Source organism: Plectropomus leopardus, chromosome 13 (genome assembly GCF_026936395.1).
Source record: "Plectropomus leopardus strain MGB_pleo_1.0 chromosome 13, ASM2693639v1, whole genome shotgun sequence".
Lineage (NCBI taxonomy): Eukaryota > Metazoa > Chordata > Actinopteri > Perciformes > Serranidae > Plectropomus > Plectropomus leopardus.
This window is the reverse complement of record NC_142188.1, coordinates 30,048,968-30,068,303: the sequence shown is the minus strand read 5'-3', so window position 1 is coordinate 30,068,303 and position 19,336 is coordinate 30,048,968. Positions and strand designations below refer to the sequence as shown.

The window sequence follows — 19,336 nt, the reverse complement described above, 5'->3', positions numbered from 1 at the left end:
ACTATTCTCAATTATGTGCCTGTCTTGACCTGTAAAAACTGAAAGTTAGGCTTTCTTCTGTTTCCCATTCTCCTTGTGTCTTCTCTTTGACACAATATGTGATTTATTTTCATTTTACCAGCCAACAGGGCATCGCTGTAGAACAGCATGTACTGTGCACTCAGCCAACCTAAATAAAGGTATAACTAGAAGTTTGTGTTGCAAACTTTTCCTGTGCCAGCAGTGATCTGCAGATGGTGGCATGAAAACCAGCATGTGCTAAAGCAGTCGCCACCGAGCAGAATAATGTACCATCTGTTGGAACACTGTCACCCCACAGCTTTGTTTGGCTCCCAGCAAACATTTTGACATTGAGTTGTTGTTGATAAGACGGCACCACAGACGCTGAAAAATGAAAATTGAGGCAACATCTGTAGTCAGCTGCTACCTGCACGGGGACCCTAACTGAGTATTTTTCTGATATCAGATCAAACCTGTCTACAAAACCTGTTTAATATCACTTTTTTTTATCATCCTCTAATATCATGCTGTTTAAAGGTTGTGCTTGATTAAACTGATGCTGAACTTGGACGCCCTCCTTATCGTTACTGTCTGTCAGATGCTTCCTCTGTAGGCCGGGGCAAATATTTACTTGTCATCTTAATGTGATTTTTAGCCTCACACGCTCTAACAGGAAGATCTGAAAGGTGTGATTTTGAATCTAATGACACAGCCACCCCGGACAGACACACTCACATTATACGCCGATAACTACGCAGCCTGGCCGCAGTCCAGTTCTAATGGCTAAATGAAAGCTATAAAGACAACAAGAGGGTAAGCAGTAAAATGTGCTGGCGATGTAGTGGCCGCTGCCAGCCCGCTGTTTTCATCTCACTCACTCAATGCAGTCTGGAGACGCTCTACAGGCAGTTGTCTGAGGCAGATGGACATTTTAAATGGGCTTTACGATGGATTATTGATGTCTTACTCCTTCAGACAGACACCAGCATGAAGTCCTCCTGCATCTGATTGGTCAAATTAACAGCTTGCTGAATCACATTTGTTCAGACTAGAAAAACAGCAGCAAAAGTGAAAATGATTTGTTCTAAACTACCAAAAAGTTTTTAAATGAGCCTTAGCTTAATATTACACACACATATCGCTCAGCACACAAAACTCGCTTTTCAAAATCAAGCTTTAAAAAAAGAAACATTAAGAATATTTTCTACTTTTATTGAGTTCATTTTTTAACCAACATCAGTCCTAAATAAATATTAATTTGTTTATAAATGCTAAATATTCATTAATTTTCAGAATTTTGAGCCTTTAAATGCCGTGGTTTTGTCATGATGCCATGTTTTTAGATAAAGAAATTAAACAAAAAAACCCCAATTATTATTAATATACTACATGCAAAGTAGAATTTTTATTATTATTTTCACAGTCTGGGATATGTCAATGATTTGCAGCATCATTGATTGTGACATTGCACTTAGTGAAAATAGCATGTATTTTCTCTATATGTCAAATATGATGTCATCAGGTGGAAAATAGTAAAAATTACAAATGTCAAGGCAAAAGCCCAGAATGACACCCAGAAATAATATAATGCATATTTTAATGCTTTGATGGCTGTGGGATCAAAAATAACAGTTTGAATGGGTTTCCGTGGCACATATGAACAATTTGTTACACTTATAATCACTCTGTAGTTATTCCAGCATCCTTTGCTGTCTGCACCACTGCAATTCTGACCAACTGTTTCAACACAGTTTCATTGTTGTGAAACACACACACACACACACACACACACACACACACACACACACACACACACACACACACACACACACACAACACACACTATGTATCTGTACCTAGTAGTCAATGTCTATAGTTTTCAAGTGTTTCTGTCTTGTTCAGCCTTGTTACCAGCTGTGACAATATCGCAACGGCTGATAGATATTGTCTTCACCTTGTGTGTGTGTGTGTGTGTGTGTCTGTCCATGCTTGCTTGCGTGCGTGCGTGTGTATGTGTGTGTGTGTGTGTGTGTGTCTTTCATCATGGCAAAATGTGGTCCTGGCAACTCAAATTGTACATCTATCTGTCTGTTTATGGACAGATTTTGTCCATAAACTTCGCAATCAATGCAAGATGCAAAAACGTTGCATGTGAAGATGGGTTGTGGTGCACACAAGGGATCTGGACATGGGGGGGTAGGAAGTAGGGGAAGAGGCAACTGACTTTATGCCCCTGTTTGGCATTTGCATAATGCTGCAGATCTCTATCGTTTCTGGAGTGACCTTGTTGCAATATGGTCTGTAGATGCTCTGGTTTTTAGCTGGATGTTTGGACAGAAAGGAATCACATTCCTCAGATGTGCACACAAACTTGCAAAAAAAGCTGATTCTGAGTCAGGTTCTGATGTAGCATCTAAAGAGACATACTATGCTTGCAGGAGCTGGTAGAGACCATGCAGAGCTGAAAGGAGAGTAAATATTGGACGTACATTTATTTGGTGGTCAGAAACCCAGCTCCAAATGAATGATGTTTGTGTCTGCTGGAAGTGTTTTAGCCAACATATCAAGATCATGAGGCCATTATGTCAAGTGTGAGTTTCCAGCATTGTGTGAAGTTCTGCCTCTATGTGGCTCATTGGTGCATCTGTAAATCTAAACGTTGATCCAAGAGAAGTGTGAAACAATGATTGGTCCAATGCAATTTCTGATTAAATCCATTTGGTCAAAGTGAATGTTTGTCTTCAAAGTGGCTAAAAGAAGACGCCCTTGTGATAGTGTCATTTATAATTTTCCTAATTCCAATTTAGTCATATTTTACTTTTTCTAATTCACAAAAAGTAAAGATTTATTAGAAAGTTACATTCTGTTGGTGTTGGCTCGAACATCCAGTTAAATCCTTGTGCTCTTTATTAGGTTTTCTTACAGAGATGTTTATGAGGCAATAACTCCATCTAGGAAACATGGTCTTCTAGAGGCTGTAAACAAGCAATCCTGGATTTTCTCCACTGCAAAAAGAAATATTTATTTATTCATGGATGATACTTCAGAAAATTACTTTTAAAAACTCTGATAATGTGCTTTGAAAGTGCTTAAAATGACTTGGATTTGACTTGAGAAAACCTCTGTGACCCCTGAGAAGCTAAAACCAACAAAGACATATATTACTTTGTCCATTTGCGCAAGAAATAAGATGTATTTTTACCATTTTGTGGTGCAGATTTTGTTTCTAAAGGCAGACGAAGCTGAAAAAAAAATTAAAATATCTGTCTTCAAAGTGTTATAAAATTGGGCTTCCTGTAAGTCCAGACAGTGTTTCTGAATATGTCTGCATACTCGTGGACCCTGTTTCCATTCTATCACACTGTTCTGAGTTTTGAGGCGCTGCATTCAAACCGGGGGATCATTAGCAGTCAAACTAGGACTTAACCACTGAGCCAAAATAACGATCGTACTCCAGGAATGATCTGGGAACGACCGGCACACAGAGTCAGCCTCTCTTTCTTCCTCTTCCTCTCCTTTTCATCTGTTCTTTTTTTTTTATTTTTACATAGCAGAGGAGCCGCTGTCTTTGAAAAATGACCTGGGAGAGAAAGGCAGACAGCAGCAAAAGAGAAATGAGGGGGAAGGGTTTTAGCGTCACACAGGCGAACTCAAGGGGCCGAGGTATTAGCGGGGAAAAGGGCTTCAAAGCTGCCGGCCTTGCTCAGGGGCCCCTGGCAGGAGAGAGAGTGATCGGGTACGGGGCAAAAGAGGTGCAGAGGGGAGAAATGAAAGGGAAAGAAGGGGTTGCTGGAAAGGGAGAGATGTTATCATCTCTGACAGGTTGATATAAATAAATATCAGTTTCCTGTTCTTTATCTCTTTGCTTCAACACAACAGGGATTCAGCCTGTTTCCAGGTCATAAAAGATTTAACATGAGCTGGTTTAACTCTTCGTACCTGCTTCCAGTCTTTACGCCGGCTCACCACACCCTTGCTACAGCTCCATAATAACGCATAAATATCAGATTCTCATTTAACCCTTTCAAACCTGAGCAATTTGGTTTGATTTCTTTCAAAAACATAGGAAGAAGGTCATGAGAACATAACACATGGCCCAAAAAATACCAAGAAATTTTTAAAAAGTTACAAGAAAATTACCTGAAAAAAAATTTAAAAGACCCAAAAAAAACTGCTGAAAGACATTTTTTTAAAACTGAATGTATATTTTTTTCGGTAACATAATTTTAAATATATATTTAGAACAATTCTAAACAGATTTCTGGGAAATTTTCCTGTTTAAAAAATGTATTCTAATCATTCTTTAATTCATTTATTATATTAATTATAATTAAATCTTTTTTATTAATTAAATCTATCTTGTACCTTGTAATCATCTCCCCACTCTTTTAAAACTAATATACAGGTCATTTCTTGGTCACCTTTGATTAATTTCTTGCAATTTGTGAGACCTTTTTTGCCAAGCTGATCACTGCCTTTTTCCCCATGTTTTTTTTTTAAAGAAATCAAACCAATTTGTGAAGTTTCAAAGGATTAAATAACCTGAGAGAGGCATCTGAACACGGCACAAGAAAACTGAAGTCGAACCAGGTTTTAAAGAGTTAACGAAAAAATGCTGCCATATTCCTCCAAAGAACATTGCTGCACCATTTGTTGTTCTTACATAAGTATCTTTCTTTGTGTTTGGTCTATGGATGAAAGAATCAGTGTGTCAATTATTTTCATGTGTGGCGATGACATATCCTCTGTATATGAGGCACCCCAAAACAGTTTAATCAACCAAACTGAATGACTAAAATGAATAGTTTAAGGCTGGATAATTTTATGTACTTAAAAAAAAGTCATTTTTAATGTACATTTGGTGGACAGGCGTATAGAAAAATCAAATCATGTACAAAAAAGTTCTAGCATGCAGAGTTTAGTGGAGAGTGGAGGAGAACTGTGGCGGCTCACGTGAAAACGGCAGTGCACTGCATTGTAACGAGATGATCAATGTTATTCACTGCATCTGTCAGTGGTTTTAATGTTCTGGCTGATTAGTGTGGATGTTCTGTGCTGCCGAGTTTAAGATGTGTGTGAGGCATCCATGTTTGAGAATCTGTGGCTTATTTGCCGCAGCATCCATATTTGAAGCTTTGTTTACTGTCATGACTTTATATGAGTCTGGACAGACATGGATGTAAACTGACTGCTTGGCTAAAGCATACAGCCACACGGCACTTATTTTACTCTATATACTGTTTACTGCTTTATATCTTTGGTCACTGTCTTGTGCATTTGGATTGTAATCAACAAATCTATCAGAGGCGAGTGCTGCTGAGTGAGCAGTGACTGTGAGCTTCATGTTCATATAACTGTGTTTTGGTTTTTCTTGCCTCACAGCTCGGTCTGCAGTTTGCTTCTGACATTGAGCTCTGGCGAGGCTCAATATGCACATTGCTCGAGGCAGACATCCTTTAATTAGCCTGTCAATGGCAGATTGACACTTCTCCCCGTCAGTAATTCATCAACGTGAACCTTTCCTTCACCTGATTGGACAAACACTCCACCCACTGGGCTGTCACTGTTATCTGCTCGCATTTATCGAGCCAGGAAAACATCATCCTGAATTATTCAGCAATAAATACATTGTAGTTGAGATAAACTCTTTTGGGGTGTTTTTATTTTGCACAGCCAAGGCTTCTCCTTGTCTGTGATTGCTTGGAAGTTTGCTGCAGAACTGTAAATCCTCTCCGTAGATTGTGCTATATATATATACACACACACTTGGTGTCCTGTGGTTTTTAGAAGCGAGGACTCAGTGTGATGTCTGGGCGCAGTAATGCAGCGCCACTCACTGATTTGGTTTTGTTCTGTTGTTTTGTCATGAGCGACTGGCCGGAGGCTGTTTGGGTGAGTGATGAGGAGCAGCGTCTGAATGAATGGGCTTGAGGGTGGCAGGGTTTGGAAAATAGAATCTCACACACACACACATATGCACCCGTATACAAAGACGAGATACAGATGTCTCATACTCCAACACAAACCTCAGCCGTCCTCATGCAGTCCACACTCTGCAGCCCCATCGTTGTCTTTTATCTCGCTCCCTCTCTCACTCTCATTTCTCGTCGCACTGCTTCCGGCTGTGTGCAAATTCATTCACTGTGAAAATGGAAGGCAGCTTCGCGCAGCACAGTTTCATTAAGTCCTCTATTCAGTTAGCCCTGTGCATGCTGCCCTTACCCACATTTCATGAGAAATTAAAGATCTCTAATCACTCATGCAAACTGACAAACAACTAATTCATTTCAGAACCAATGTCACCAGAGTTTTTGGGGGTTTTCCACTTTATTGCATCCACAGAGTGGACATCGCCCGCAGGCTCTGACATCATGTGCTGTTTGCTTTTGCAGAGCTCATATTGTGACTGACAAGAAAACCGAATGTGGATCAGTGAAAAGGCTTACCTTAGTCGATGTCACAGCTGTTGTTACAACAGCAGAACACACTTTTAACCACCCGGCCCCGCAGAAGAGACTGTTAGAGCACATCGGCCTCCTGCTGCTCTTAAAGGTGCAGTTTGTAAGATCTGGACAAAATTTTAGTTTAAAACATTTAAAAAATGAACTAACCCTAACAACAGGGTATGAAGAAGTCACACTTTTGACGTCATATCCAAGATGTCAGTGTATTGTAACGCAGAGATAACCACTGCTAAACTAATTCTTATGCCCTGGCCTGAGGGGCAACAGAATCACTGCAAGAGGAATGAGTAGGTGTAACATTTATCAGGCAAGGGGGCGGAACGTGTAGCTGTCCAAATCACACTGTTGAAGAAGTTGTGGTCCGCCAAAAGTAAGCGGAACTTGTCGAAAAAACGGCAAATCATGTAATTTATTTGTGTAGATACCTGAAGGTACAAAAAATGTACATTAAATACAAGCTGCACGGGTATTTAAAACAAACCCCCCATAAACAAAGGGTTTGTAAAGGAACCTAGAAAAAATTACAATGAAAGACTATGATCTTTCCAAAACTTCCCCTAAAACAGTTTTGTATAAAATAGTACATATATAGGGTTTATATGGTCATGAAAAATCAGGGAAAGTCATGAAATTAAAAAAAAGCAACTTCCAGGTTTGGATTTATTAATTATTTAAGCCAGAAAGTTTAGAAAAAACTCAGAGATATGTATTTGAAATACCTGTGCATTAGTCTATATGAGGTCTACATATACAGTTACCTATCCAGTTACATTGAAACTAATGATAATCAGCCCTATATTTAATATTTATAGCATTTTTTTTTTTTTTTTTGCAGTTGAGTCTGTCAGCCTGAAAAATTTCTATTACGTTTGTATGAGTAATAAGAGAATAAACTTTTGCTAAAATAAAAGCAGTTAAGGCATGAAAAGGCCTTTATTGTTGAAAATATCTACACAGAATATCTTTAAGACATCAATGGTAGTGTTAATGAAATATTTAATGAACTTTATTATTTTCCTGAAATTACTGGGGTCATACTCTTATAGAAGATGGTGTAGCGTGCATAACGTGTGGGCGGGGCGTGTAACAGTGACGTGTGAGTAGGCGGGACTAGTCCGCTAGAAGCCCAATCAGAATCCACAAAAATTCCCTATACATCCATTCTGGAATCACTATAATAGACGGCTCTGAAAGGAACTTGTAGCGTCTTGCATGCTTGCAGGCCGCAGACCATGGATGTATGCTGCAGACCGTGCCTATTGAACTTGTTTGTCTCAGGATGTCACTTCTGGAATAACACACCCCGGCCGGAGGGGGCGATAGCGAGCCACTGTGACCTCTAGTGTGCTGGAGGAGAGGAAGAAGAAGCTGCGAGAGAAAAACAAAAACAAAACAAATCAGTGCAGACCGGAGCACAGAGTCGGTGACGCTTAGATATTACTGTCTCTGTGAGGAGCGTTTCCCCAAAACAAGCTGCTCTCGCTAAGAAGAAACACTCCACAGCAAAGGAAAGAGGCGCTGTAAGAAGAAGCAAAAGTGGAGTAGATATCTGTGTGTCTTTTCAACACGAGGGACAGCTCTTTGAGAGTGAAAAGACGCAGTTTGATGCTGAACCTGCGACGTTTCTTTTAGACTGGTGAGTAGAATCTAACAATGAGTATTTACTAAAACATATCTCTAGTTGACGTAATGACAACACAAGCTGGACTTACAGTTCTCCATAAACTTCTCCAAAGGCGTGTTGTGACTGTTATTGTTAATGGGGCGTTGCTAAAACTGAGCTAAGTAGGCTAAGCTAAGCTAAGAAGCTATAAAGTCAACGATGCTCAAACGCCGCACGTGAAGATCAGTAGACAGCAGCCTTATTTTGACCGGCTGTAATGTTGCTCTGCTCTCAGTTGTAAGTTGCCATATTTAGGACTGTGATGACTGTAAATTGTGGTTGTATGGACACAGTAGCAGACCGGCTGAATTAAGCTAAGCACTAAGCTAAAAAGCTTTAAAGTCAGCTAAACACAGCTATCAAGTGGAACCAATCAACTTTAAGAAAACAGCTTAGTTGTCTCATTTGACGACTCTACAGGGGCATACATTTAAAAGATGCAGGCAGGGTGGTTGCACTTGGGTCCATGGGGTAAGGGGTCCAACAAACATTTCCCAAAACACTACAGTGTTTCCCAAAATTAATGAAAATATCTGAAAAAAAACCCCCCAAACTACAACATTTAAAAAAAACATTACCACATGTTACCGCATTGAATACTCTTTAGATCCAGGACTCTGAGCACTCCCTGAAATTTGCTAGACAAAGGCTCTATGAGTTTGTGGATAAACCTGGTAGATATCTCGCTAATCTTGTTAAAAACAGGGCGGACTCTCAAACACTTGTTTCCATTACCAATGATGATGTTGTTAGATCATTTGATACTAAATCTATTAATAAGGAACTTGCATTATTTTATTCTAATCTATACAGGTCTGAGCAGCCTGACAATGCTCTAGCTCTCATGCAAGCATTTTTCTTAGACCTAAAACTCCTTAAAGCTATAGAGGACCAAAAATTACAATTAAATGCCCTAGTTACAAAAGAAAAAGCTCTGCTTGCCCTGAAATCTATGCCATCAGGAAAGGTTTGGATGCAAGTTTTATAAAGAGTTCAGCTCTGCCCTCCTGGATCCTCTTCTAGCCATGTTTAACCATTCATTTGAGAGTGGAATTTTACCCCAATCACTCAGAGAGGCCAACATCTCCCTTATTCTCAAAAAAGGAAAGTACCCTGACAGCTGTGCCTCATATAAACCAATAGCTTTACTTAACTCTGATCAGAAATTGCTTTCCAAAATATTAGCTATGCGGCTGGAAAAAGTGTTAACTCTCAATATTAAGGAGGGCCAGGCGGGCTTTATGAAGGGTTGGTGCTCCTATGATAATATGAGAAGGCTCCTCAATGTTATTCAGTTATCAAAGAGTTCCAAGGAGCCGGCCCTGGTCCTTTCTCTCGATGCCGAGAAGGCTTTTGCTTTTCGAGTGGTAATATTTACATCATGCTCTGGAGGAATTTGGCCTGGGCGGTAATTTTGCAAATTGGGTCAAGATTCTGTATAATACTCCAACTGCAGCTGTCCTAACCAGTGTACTAAGGTCTGATAACATTCCCCTTCACCGAGGTTGCAGGCAGAGTGACCCCCTTAGCCCCTTAGCTTTTTGATATTGCTATCGAGTCTTTGGCTCAGGCAGTATGGCAGGATGTTCTGATATCTGGTATTCTGGCTGGTGGGAGGGAAAAATTACATTATATACAGATGATGTTTTGATGTTTTTATCTTGTCCTGAAATCTCTGTTCCCTGCCTGACTAAATTAATCTCTTCATTCGGCGCCTTCTCAGGGTACAAAATCAATCTAGCAAAGTCTGATGCCATTGGGGTTGTTGACGTTGATTCCAGTCGTGGCAGAGCCCTTTCCTTTACGTTGGTCGCCCTCTGGTTTCATTGACTTGGGAGTGCATATAACACATATGAGCAGATGTATAGTCTAACTTCCCTCCTCTTCTGGACGCCATAAAGAAAGACCTAGAACGTTGGGCCCCTTTACCCCTCTCCTGACAGGGTAGAGTTGCCCTTATTAAAATGAACATTCTGCCTAGACTGCTATACCCGCTACAAATAATCCCTATTTTGTTATCAAACAAGGTTATTAAGGTGCTGGAAGGCTGGCTAAGTGCCTTTATCTGGAGCAAAAGGAAGCCCCGACTAAAGATGACAAAACTTCAAATGGCTGGTTTCTGATGGGGGGTTAGATGTTCCCAGTGTGAGATTATATCAGCTGCAGCACACCTACGGGTGATAGCTGACTGGCTTAAACAAGATCCAGCCTCTATTTGGCTTGATATTGAATTATCTCAGTCCATACGCCCTCTGTTTAATTTATTGTTTGTGAATAATTCTGATATGATTAAGAAACTGTACTAATCCTATTACTTTAAGTACAGTTAAAGCTTGGAGGTCCATTCGCACCATAGAGGGCCGTGTTCACCTAACATCTCCTCTTACTCCTATTTTGGATGGCCCAGACCTCTTGCCAGTCTGTCAAGACCGGAGATTCAGAACTTGGTATACTTGTGGGCTGACAAAACTGGGAGACTTGTTTGCTGGTCAGACTTTGCTCTCCTTTCAGCAGCTACAGCAGCGATATGACTTACAAAAGAGTGAGTTTTTCAGATACCTACAAATCAGATGCTGTGTTTTGAAAGACACTACTCTGACAACTAATAGTGTGTCCTTATCTGTGGAAAGTGCCCTGTCTTCTCAGATATTTAGGAAACGCATTAGTGTTTTCTACAAAGCACTTACTTCCAATCTACCTCCAACCTCCCAGGCCACCAAAGAAGCCTGGGACAGAGACCTGGGCATCTCTATAGACGAATCAGCCTGGCAGGAAGTGTGGACCCATGCTATGGATATCTCTGTTTGTAATCGATCTAAATCTGTTCAGTTTAGGATTGTGCATTGCGTGCATATTACACCTGTTCTCAAAAACAAACTGGACTCTGACCTCTCCCCACTATGTTGGAAATGCAACACTGAGACGGGCGATTATGTGCATTGTCTTGGTCATGTGCAAAACTACAACAGTACTGGCTTGACATCGTACATGAACTGTCCATTATTTTTGGGAACTCAATGCTGCTGGACTCTATGTGCCTCATGCTGGGTCTCCCTGATGTTCAAATTATTGACAGCAAGCATAAAAGACTGTTCAAATTACTAACCTTTGCCGCAAAGATTTCCTAAACCGGCCAGCCTGCCTATGTGAATGTCCAGTTTGCTGGAAATTTTTTCTTCCTACCGTTTCTGCCAGGGGGAGGGGGAGTGGTGGCGATGGAGATGTTGCCCGATAGTATTTACCGCTTACTTTATTGTCTTGTCATGCCTGAGCTGTTTTATGTGTTATGTGTCGTTGCTGTTTATTTAAAAGATGAAAAATGTTTAATAAACATATTAGATAAAAAAAAAAAACTACATTGTTTCCAAAAAAACCCTGCAATGTTTCCCAAAACAAAAGAAAATTTATGAAAAAAAACTACACTTACAAAAATAGAACATTTACAAAAACACTACATTTCCCAAAGCAAAACAACTTTTCTGAAAAACAGAAACCCTACATTTCAGACAACACTTAAACATTTACCAAAACAAAACAACATTTCCGGAAAAAAATACCATCTTTTTAGAAAACACTTTTCACAGCGTTTCTTAAAACACTACATTTTGTCTACCAGCCATCTTTCCGCTTGAAATATAAGAAATGTCAGTGTATACTGACGCAGCTTCTGTACCTTACCTGAAGTAAAATATTTCTTTCTTCCTTTTTTGCAGATGCGTAGTACTCGAGGCGTTTCTGTTTGGCCTGTGGGATTTGTTGGCGGCAGAGCATATGAGCGACCCCTGGTGTCCGGTGGTAAAGTTGTTGGTTGGTACACCGGCTGGAGACCGGACAGACCCTTTGCCACCGACATGGCAGGTAAGGAAAAACTCTTCTTAGTTGAAAATTACATTTGCACTTATGTTGTGTCCATAAAACTGATTGCAGATTAATTTTTGTAACTGTTATCCAACAAAATGACCAGATTGTATTCAATGAGAAATTTGGATACATCAAAGAAACATTCCCCAAAAGAGCCTGGGGAATGCTACAGTTATTAGCAGGGTTGTTAGCACTGCTTAGTCTGATGATAACAATTAAACTTAGTGTTTCTGTTCCACCTCCTGAACATATATTTGCTCTCCCTCGGTGTCTGAAGCCTAACTTGCACCAAAAACATATGTTTTGGATTAGGGAATGGAAGGAAAACTAGCATTTCCAGCATCCCTCATATCTTTGAGTGAGCTCCTTGGTTCTTATAATGAAGCAAAGTAAACAGTGATCTTTTAAAAGAGGTATCCTGGTTGGAGTTTTGTTCTCATTGTGATGTGGACAGAGATATTTTGTAAAATAACCCTTTAAAAACCTTACCAAATTGTGAGATATTTACCAACATATTGCCCAAAAACAAAACAAGAAATAAGTAAAAAAAAAAAAAAAAAAATTCCCTGAAAACAAGCAAAAATAGCAATGACCCGAATTTTTTTTTTCGGAACATAATTTTTAACATATAATTATAATTATTATATGAATTTCTGGACATTTTTTCTGTAGTTATTTCATAATTTTGTCATAATTGGCACCCTTTTTTTAAAAACAAATTTTCAGTTAACTTTCAAGACTAATTTCATGACTAATTTCTTGCAATTTGTTGGACATTCCATGCCAAGTTGGTCACTACAGTGTTCCCCATGTTTTCAAAGAAATCAAGGGTTAAATAGCCTGTGAAAGGCATTTGAAGGCAGCACAAGAAATCTGATATCCAACTGGGTTTTTAAAGGGTTAACACTTGGATTGATATCAGTTTTCTTGTGTCACGTCCAGGCACCTTTGACAAGCATTTAAACCTCTAAAACCTGAAAAATTGGTTTGATTTCTTTCTGATACATGGGAGAAAAGATTATGAGCAACTTGGCATGAAATTTCCTGCAAATTGCAAAAGAATTTGTAAAAGGTTTCACCAAGATCTCCCAGAAAATAAGCTGAGAGGATTATTAGGCATTATCAAAAAACTGGGGTTATATGTCCAGAAAACTAAATTCATATTTCTTATAATTATTTATTTAAAACTATGGCACTGAAAATATATATGCTTATTTTTAGCATTTTTTAAAGGTCATTGTCTTTTTTTATTATTATTTGTTGTGATTTATTTTCAGAAGATTTTCCTGTAACTTTTTGATGATATTTGATAATATGATTTCGGGCCATTTATTAAATTCATTGAATTAATTTATTTATTAAATTACTTGTCATCTTCAAGCCAAATTGCTCAGGTTTCAACGGGTTAAAGAACACATTCGATGCGTTGTCTGAATTGTATAAAATCTTATCATTCTAATGAACGATAAATAAAAAACAAACATTACATTTTAGCCTCATTGCAGGTAAAGTTACAGAGAGTTATCATAGTAGTTGTTTGTTCTATTCAGCATTTGGACCACAGACTTCACAGCCTCTCTGGGCCATTATAGTACAGCTTCTATAATTTGACTGGCTTTCTTTAAGGGGTACTCCAACTATTTTACACATGCAAATCAGAACCACTCAGCCTTCGGAAACAGTTGTATAATGTTTTCTGTGGCTCTGAAGGAGCTTCGACAAGTCTGAGAAAATGGGTTTGAGCTTTGAGACTACAGATTTATAACATTAAGCCTGCATTACAAACTGGAGGCGAGACAGAGAGGAACTAAAGGAACCTCTGCTGAAGAGATTACTGGTACTGAGGTGAAGTGCAATATATTACCTAGGTCCTTGTTGCCCCGTCTCTCTTTGTTACTCTTTTCTAATATTGATTTCACACAGCACTATTGTCAAAAATGTATTTTCACTGAGTAGAATAGGTGAGTCATGTTTCATCTGGAGGTAAAAACGTGGTGAATGGCTCAGTGAAAGACGTATAGAAAACTGGTGGCACTCTCTCTGGTTTTGTAGGTTCAGTGTAGAGCTCGAACTGTTTAGGAAATAATGATGAAAATTAAAATTTGCTTCCTTTTTTTGGCCTGTCTAGCGATTAAAAAATGAATCTAAATTAATTACATGCTCTGTGATTAATTAATAGAAATGAATTGCATACATCAAATTTTGCTGTGAAAGTGTTTTTAAAAATTCAATTCACATTTCTAAGAACAAAGTCCGCTCATTTATGAAGTCATGCATTGCATTGTCAGCAACATGGTCTTGCAGATATATTTCAAAATAAAATGCCTCGTGTCAACAGCTGATGGGATTTTGTCAACAGAGAAGTTGTCAGAGGACTTATATTTTGAAACAGAAGTAGGGAAGTTTTGAGTAAAACAGATGTGTATTTCCTCATCTTCTGTGACAGTCTTTTAAACACACATTGAAACACCATTTTCACTGTCCATTTCTGCTAACAACTGTGCGTGGCACATGGAAAAAATCGGCGAGCTACCGTTTCTCTAGATGTGCCGCCGCTGATGGGCAGCTGAGACGCGCCTCACAAGCGCTGCTCATGCAGGCGGTGTGGATGCTCTAACCTGTTAACACGGGCGCTGCTGCGACATGCTTTGCATTGAGGTGACATTTAAGGGTTCAAGTACTCAGATGGTGCGAAAACTGATGTTGCAAAGCCACTGTGGCCTTCAATGACACACCGGTTCAAAGCGCACCACGGAAAGCGATGAATCAGCGCTAATTTTTTTAATGCATCGTTTTTTCTGTGATTAATTAACGCGTTATTTTGGCAACCCTACTTTTATTAGTTCTTAACTCTTTGTGAAAACATCAAAGGACTATATTGATCAGCTCACTGATTACAGACCAGTTAAAGCCAACTGGAGTGTTTTGGCACGCTGGCTTTCATCAGAGAACAGAAAACAATATTCTGCACTCTTTCTTCCTCCGAGTGTACCTGAAGAGATCAGACAGCTTTCCTGTTGAGCTCCTGTTTTTTTCATGGATTAATTTACCATAAAATGAGATGTGATCTTTCCAATTTAATATTCTGACTGTTGCTCCTCCACACAGGAGCTCCTGTGCTACTTTGCTTGATTGTTTATTCCTGAGATAAATCACCAAGCAGGACTGCAGAGTCATGTTGAATAAAACTGGTCTGAAAAGTGACAGATTAGATGGAATCTGAACTGAATGCAGGCAGTTAGTCGGAGGCATCGGCAAACTCACCGCTATGGTAACATTTATGTGTTCTGAATACGGCCAGTTGTCTCAGACAGACTCTCCAAGCCTCAATATAGAGTCAGACAAGTCCTGCACCCTGTAGGTGTTCATTCCAGTAGCTGTTTACATCAAGAGGTGGAGACAAGGTCAAATTATTTCTAAAAACTTACTTTTGTTTTTGTGGTAACAGTCTTATCTTATGGTGTCAATTGTTATCACTTTAGCTTTCAAACATAACTGTAATGTTTTCTCGAGCAGACGAATGTCACAATTTTGCAACACAAACTGTATTTATTAGAATTCCTACATTCAAAATTTACCTTTAGCCCAAATGCTTAAACAGTTAGGGGCTGTGTGCAGTAAAGCATTTTTTTTCTGAGACCAGCATATTGTTTTAATGCTTTGCAATGGGAGTGACGTGTATTTTCGTCGCGCTACAAATGCCAGCAGCTTGACAAGGCACTGGGAGTGAATTCTGTGCTGAGTGCTACCAGTTGGGTGTTTATTTACCGAGCGTCTGGAGTTGAAAAACTTTGGGGAACAACGCTGCACTTGTCACTGTCACTTTGACTGTTCAGTCACATCACCTTAGAAAAAAAAACCCTGAAATGCCAGTGTGGCTACACAGGAGTGGAAATGTATGGAAAATGCACCTGTAATGACAGTAAGCAGTAGACTGACTGAATGTGGAAAAACTGAGACTTATTGTTAAAATTGCACTTATTTTTCTCAAGACATCTCAGGCTGTTCATGATCTGTTTGTAAATGGATAAATGTGCTTCTTTAGACTAAAAAAGGGCAAAGTTTGCAGGTTTTTTGTTATTGTGTAATGGTTTTACTGGTCTGGCCTGCTTGAGATAATGTTGGACTGTATGTTGCCAATGACCTAAAATGAGTTTGATATCTCTGGGTCAAAGGTTCCATCTCTTCTTCTCCAAGAGTTAAACGAGCTGATCGGTAGCACCGTCATGTCTCGTGTGTTCAGTATGAAGCCAGCAGGAAATCGGCTGAGAGAGCAGAAAGATGAAATGACAGCTTGTGGTTTCAGCAGGGGTTACATGCTGGAACCTTTTCTTGGCAAAGCACGGCTAAGCGCGGTGACTTCCTGGAGTCACAGTGAGGTGCAAGAGGCCCCACACAGAGGTGCTGGGCTCATGAATAAAGTGCTCTTCATCACAAAATAACTACACCACATAACTCCCTCTAACGCCACAAACTGTTGTTTTTACATTCACGTCAAGCGCAGATTAAACAGATAAGATAAAGCGTGTTCATCTTTGAGTTTTAGAGGTGCTGGTGTCTTTTCACCAGGCTGGAGAGAGCAAGGCAAGCTGCTTCCTACTGCTGCTTCACTTTATGCTAAGCTAGGCTAACAACCAACTGCAACTGCAACCATGCTTATGTTACCGATTCTTGTGATTTTTATGTCCTGGTCAAAAATAAGAAAACCAAAAACACATTTCTTGTTTTTATTTTAGTCACATGATAGGTCATTATTTTTATTTATTTATTTATTTTTTTTAAAGTGGCCTTTTATGCATGTTTTTTTCCATATTTCCATTATCACAGGGCCAGATTTTGGACATTCAACCCCGCTTAATTTTGAATTTAATATTGATCGAATATTAACTTAATACAAACAACAGATGAAAACAAATTTGAATGAAATACATAATATGCTGAAATATATATTGGTATTTTCCACTTTTTTCCCATTTACAAATTAAATGATTACATTTTTTTTGCCAGTATCTTGTTCATATTGCTAAGAATGTTTGATTTAAAACTGATGCTCAAACGGTTGTCTGGGTAGTTTTAATATGTAGTTTATCAGTAAGGAGGAGATTTGAATAGCTAACAATTAGCCTATTTACGGGCGTTTTCTGTCGATTTATTTTGGTGACAGTGATATTATGGTCTGCATCTGAGGAACGACATTCTCATTAACCCGGTAATTAAGCACAAAGAGGCAGCAGTAAAATACATACTACTGGAATATTTTCACAACTAGCCCTGTGGTTAACACAGAAATATGTTGTTTTTCATTTTACAGTAATATTTTGTGAAAATATTAAACAGTAAGGATACTGTAGAATAACAGCATATTGTTGGTGTCTGTGCTGCCAGTATTTTACTGTATATTGTAGAAATACAATATTCTGTTTTACAGAAATAGGTTGTAACGTCTTTTCACAGTATGAATACTGTAAAATTACAGTATAATGCTGGTGTCTGTGCTGCTAGCTCTTTCCTGTTACTTTACAGTGAAATTATTTACAGTTATTGTCATTTATGTTGTTAATTACATCATTTTTTGACTGAAACTCGGATTTTCTTTGGCCGTCTCCCTTAAAACTCAAATAGAATATCTGTTCTCTCTTTATGGCGATGAAGACAACTAACCACAGTATATTGCCACAAATTGTAACCAACCTTGCGGACAGAGTGAATCTGAAATCGAACTGTGATGGTTTGAATGCATACGATTAGGTCTTGTAATTTGTCTTGTAGTTATTAGCATTCTAATGGAGAGTAAAGACCAAGCAAACACATCCAGGAATCTATTTACATCTCCATATCTCCGGTGTAAAAAATCCAATCAGAGCAGTGTTCAGCACCAGCATTTCCTCCTGACCCGTGAGAAAATAACTCATCACACTGACCAAATAATAACACCGCTCATTATCCCACTTCACCCACACATATTGTCTTTAGACTCTCTGCTGGAGACACTTTATGTTAGCAAATAACATCCAATATACACGTGTTGTCTCACTGTAGATACACATGATAATTGTATGCTCATCATTCCAAACACATGTGGACGCAGCCGGGGGCGCTTCCGCAGAGCACACGTGGGCTCACACTCTCACACACACATGCACAGGTCTGCCCTCGGGATTGGTGTTAATTAAACCATGATAACAAGAGCAAGCCTCTCTTTTTTTCCTCTCCTCCACCTTTCCCTGCTCCACCACGGACAAGATCCCATCCCTCCATCCTCCTCCCAACCATCCCATTCCACCTAATCTCACTGCTGCACACACACACACACACATGCACTGTAATTATCAGCCTTACTTTTACACCGCACTATATAATTACGCTGTCAATTTGCAACGCTAAGATTTACTGCCATGGCTGTATTGCCAAGCATTTTTTTTTGCCTTAAATTCTGCAAGAACAACAATGGCTGCACTGAGCAAACGGCCTAAACTTTATTCACTCTTAAATTATTATTCATAGGATTTACAATGGGGTGTCTGCAGAGCACTGAGTGAGTGCCAGTGCGTGTCCTAATAGTATTCTGTTATACAGCGCTGTATTGTTAGCAGATCACTAAAGCCTCCCATCTCCTGCTCTGTCTCATTTAGCCAGACACAATGGAGCCCGGACAATGATGACGTGGAACACTATTCACCTCACCGTGTGCGTTCCTCTGATTATAGACACACACACACACACACACACACACACACACACACACACACAATTACTACATCATGTATTCATTCGAAAGGCACGCAAGTGCACACCTGCCAGCACTTGAATTGAAGTGGACAGGCGTACGTGTTCCAGGACACGCATATATACACGCATGCAATGTTCTCAGAAGCGCATTAGAGCCTTGTCTTTGCAAAACAGGGCAAGTGTGCACACACAGGCACGCCAAGACAATGCAGGTTGTACCTTTTGCTGAAGTGGTACTTGTGCTTCGGGAGTGCTTCCTAAGATAGGGACGTGAAAGTGTTTAACCCCCAGTAACCCTAGTGTTTATACCTGCTCCTGAGATGGTGAGATGAGAAGAGATAGAAACGGTTTGCAGGAGCACTTAAAGACCGTTTCTCCTGCACTGAAGTGCTGTAGTAAAAGTTGAACTGAACAGAAACACCTGAAAACGGTGGAAATACACATTAGAAAAATGCTAAAAATGCCATCCCAAGTTGTCACAGCCCCTTTTCAGATGAGAACTCTCTCAAATAGAACTGGTGGCGTTGTTGTTATACGCCAGTCAATGGCTAGGAAACACCAGGTGTGTCCATGTGCAGCACACACGGGCAGCATCACTTGAGAACCCAGCCATACGGAA

At 39.5% G+C, this 19,336-nt stretch overlaps 1 protein-coding gene across 1 annotated transcript in view; it reads left to right on the top strand.

Annotated features, from left to right (window-relative positions):
* The window catches only part of b3gat2 (beta-1,3-glucuronyltransferase 2 (glucuronosyltransferase S)), a 73,710-nt gene that overhangs the window by 22,180 nt on the left and 32,194 nt on the right, over nt 1-19,336 (top strand). Inside the window, exon 2 of the mRNA XM_042502100.2 lies at nt 11,841-11,985. Coding sequence (XP_042358034.1) covers nt 11,841-11,985 — 145 coding nt within the window. The remainder of the gene's footprint in view (nt 1-11,840; nt 11,986-19,336) is intronic.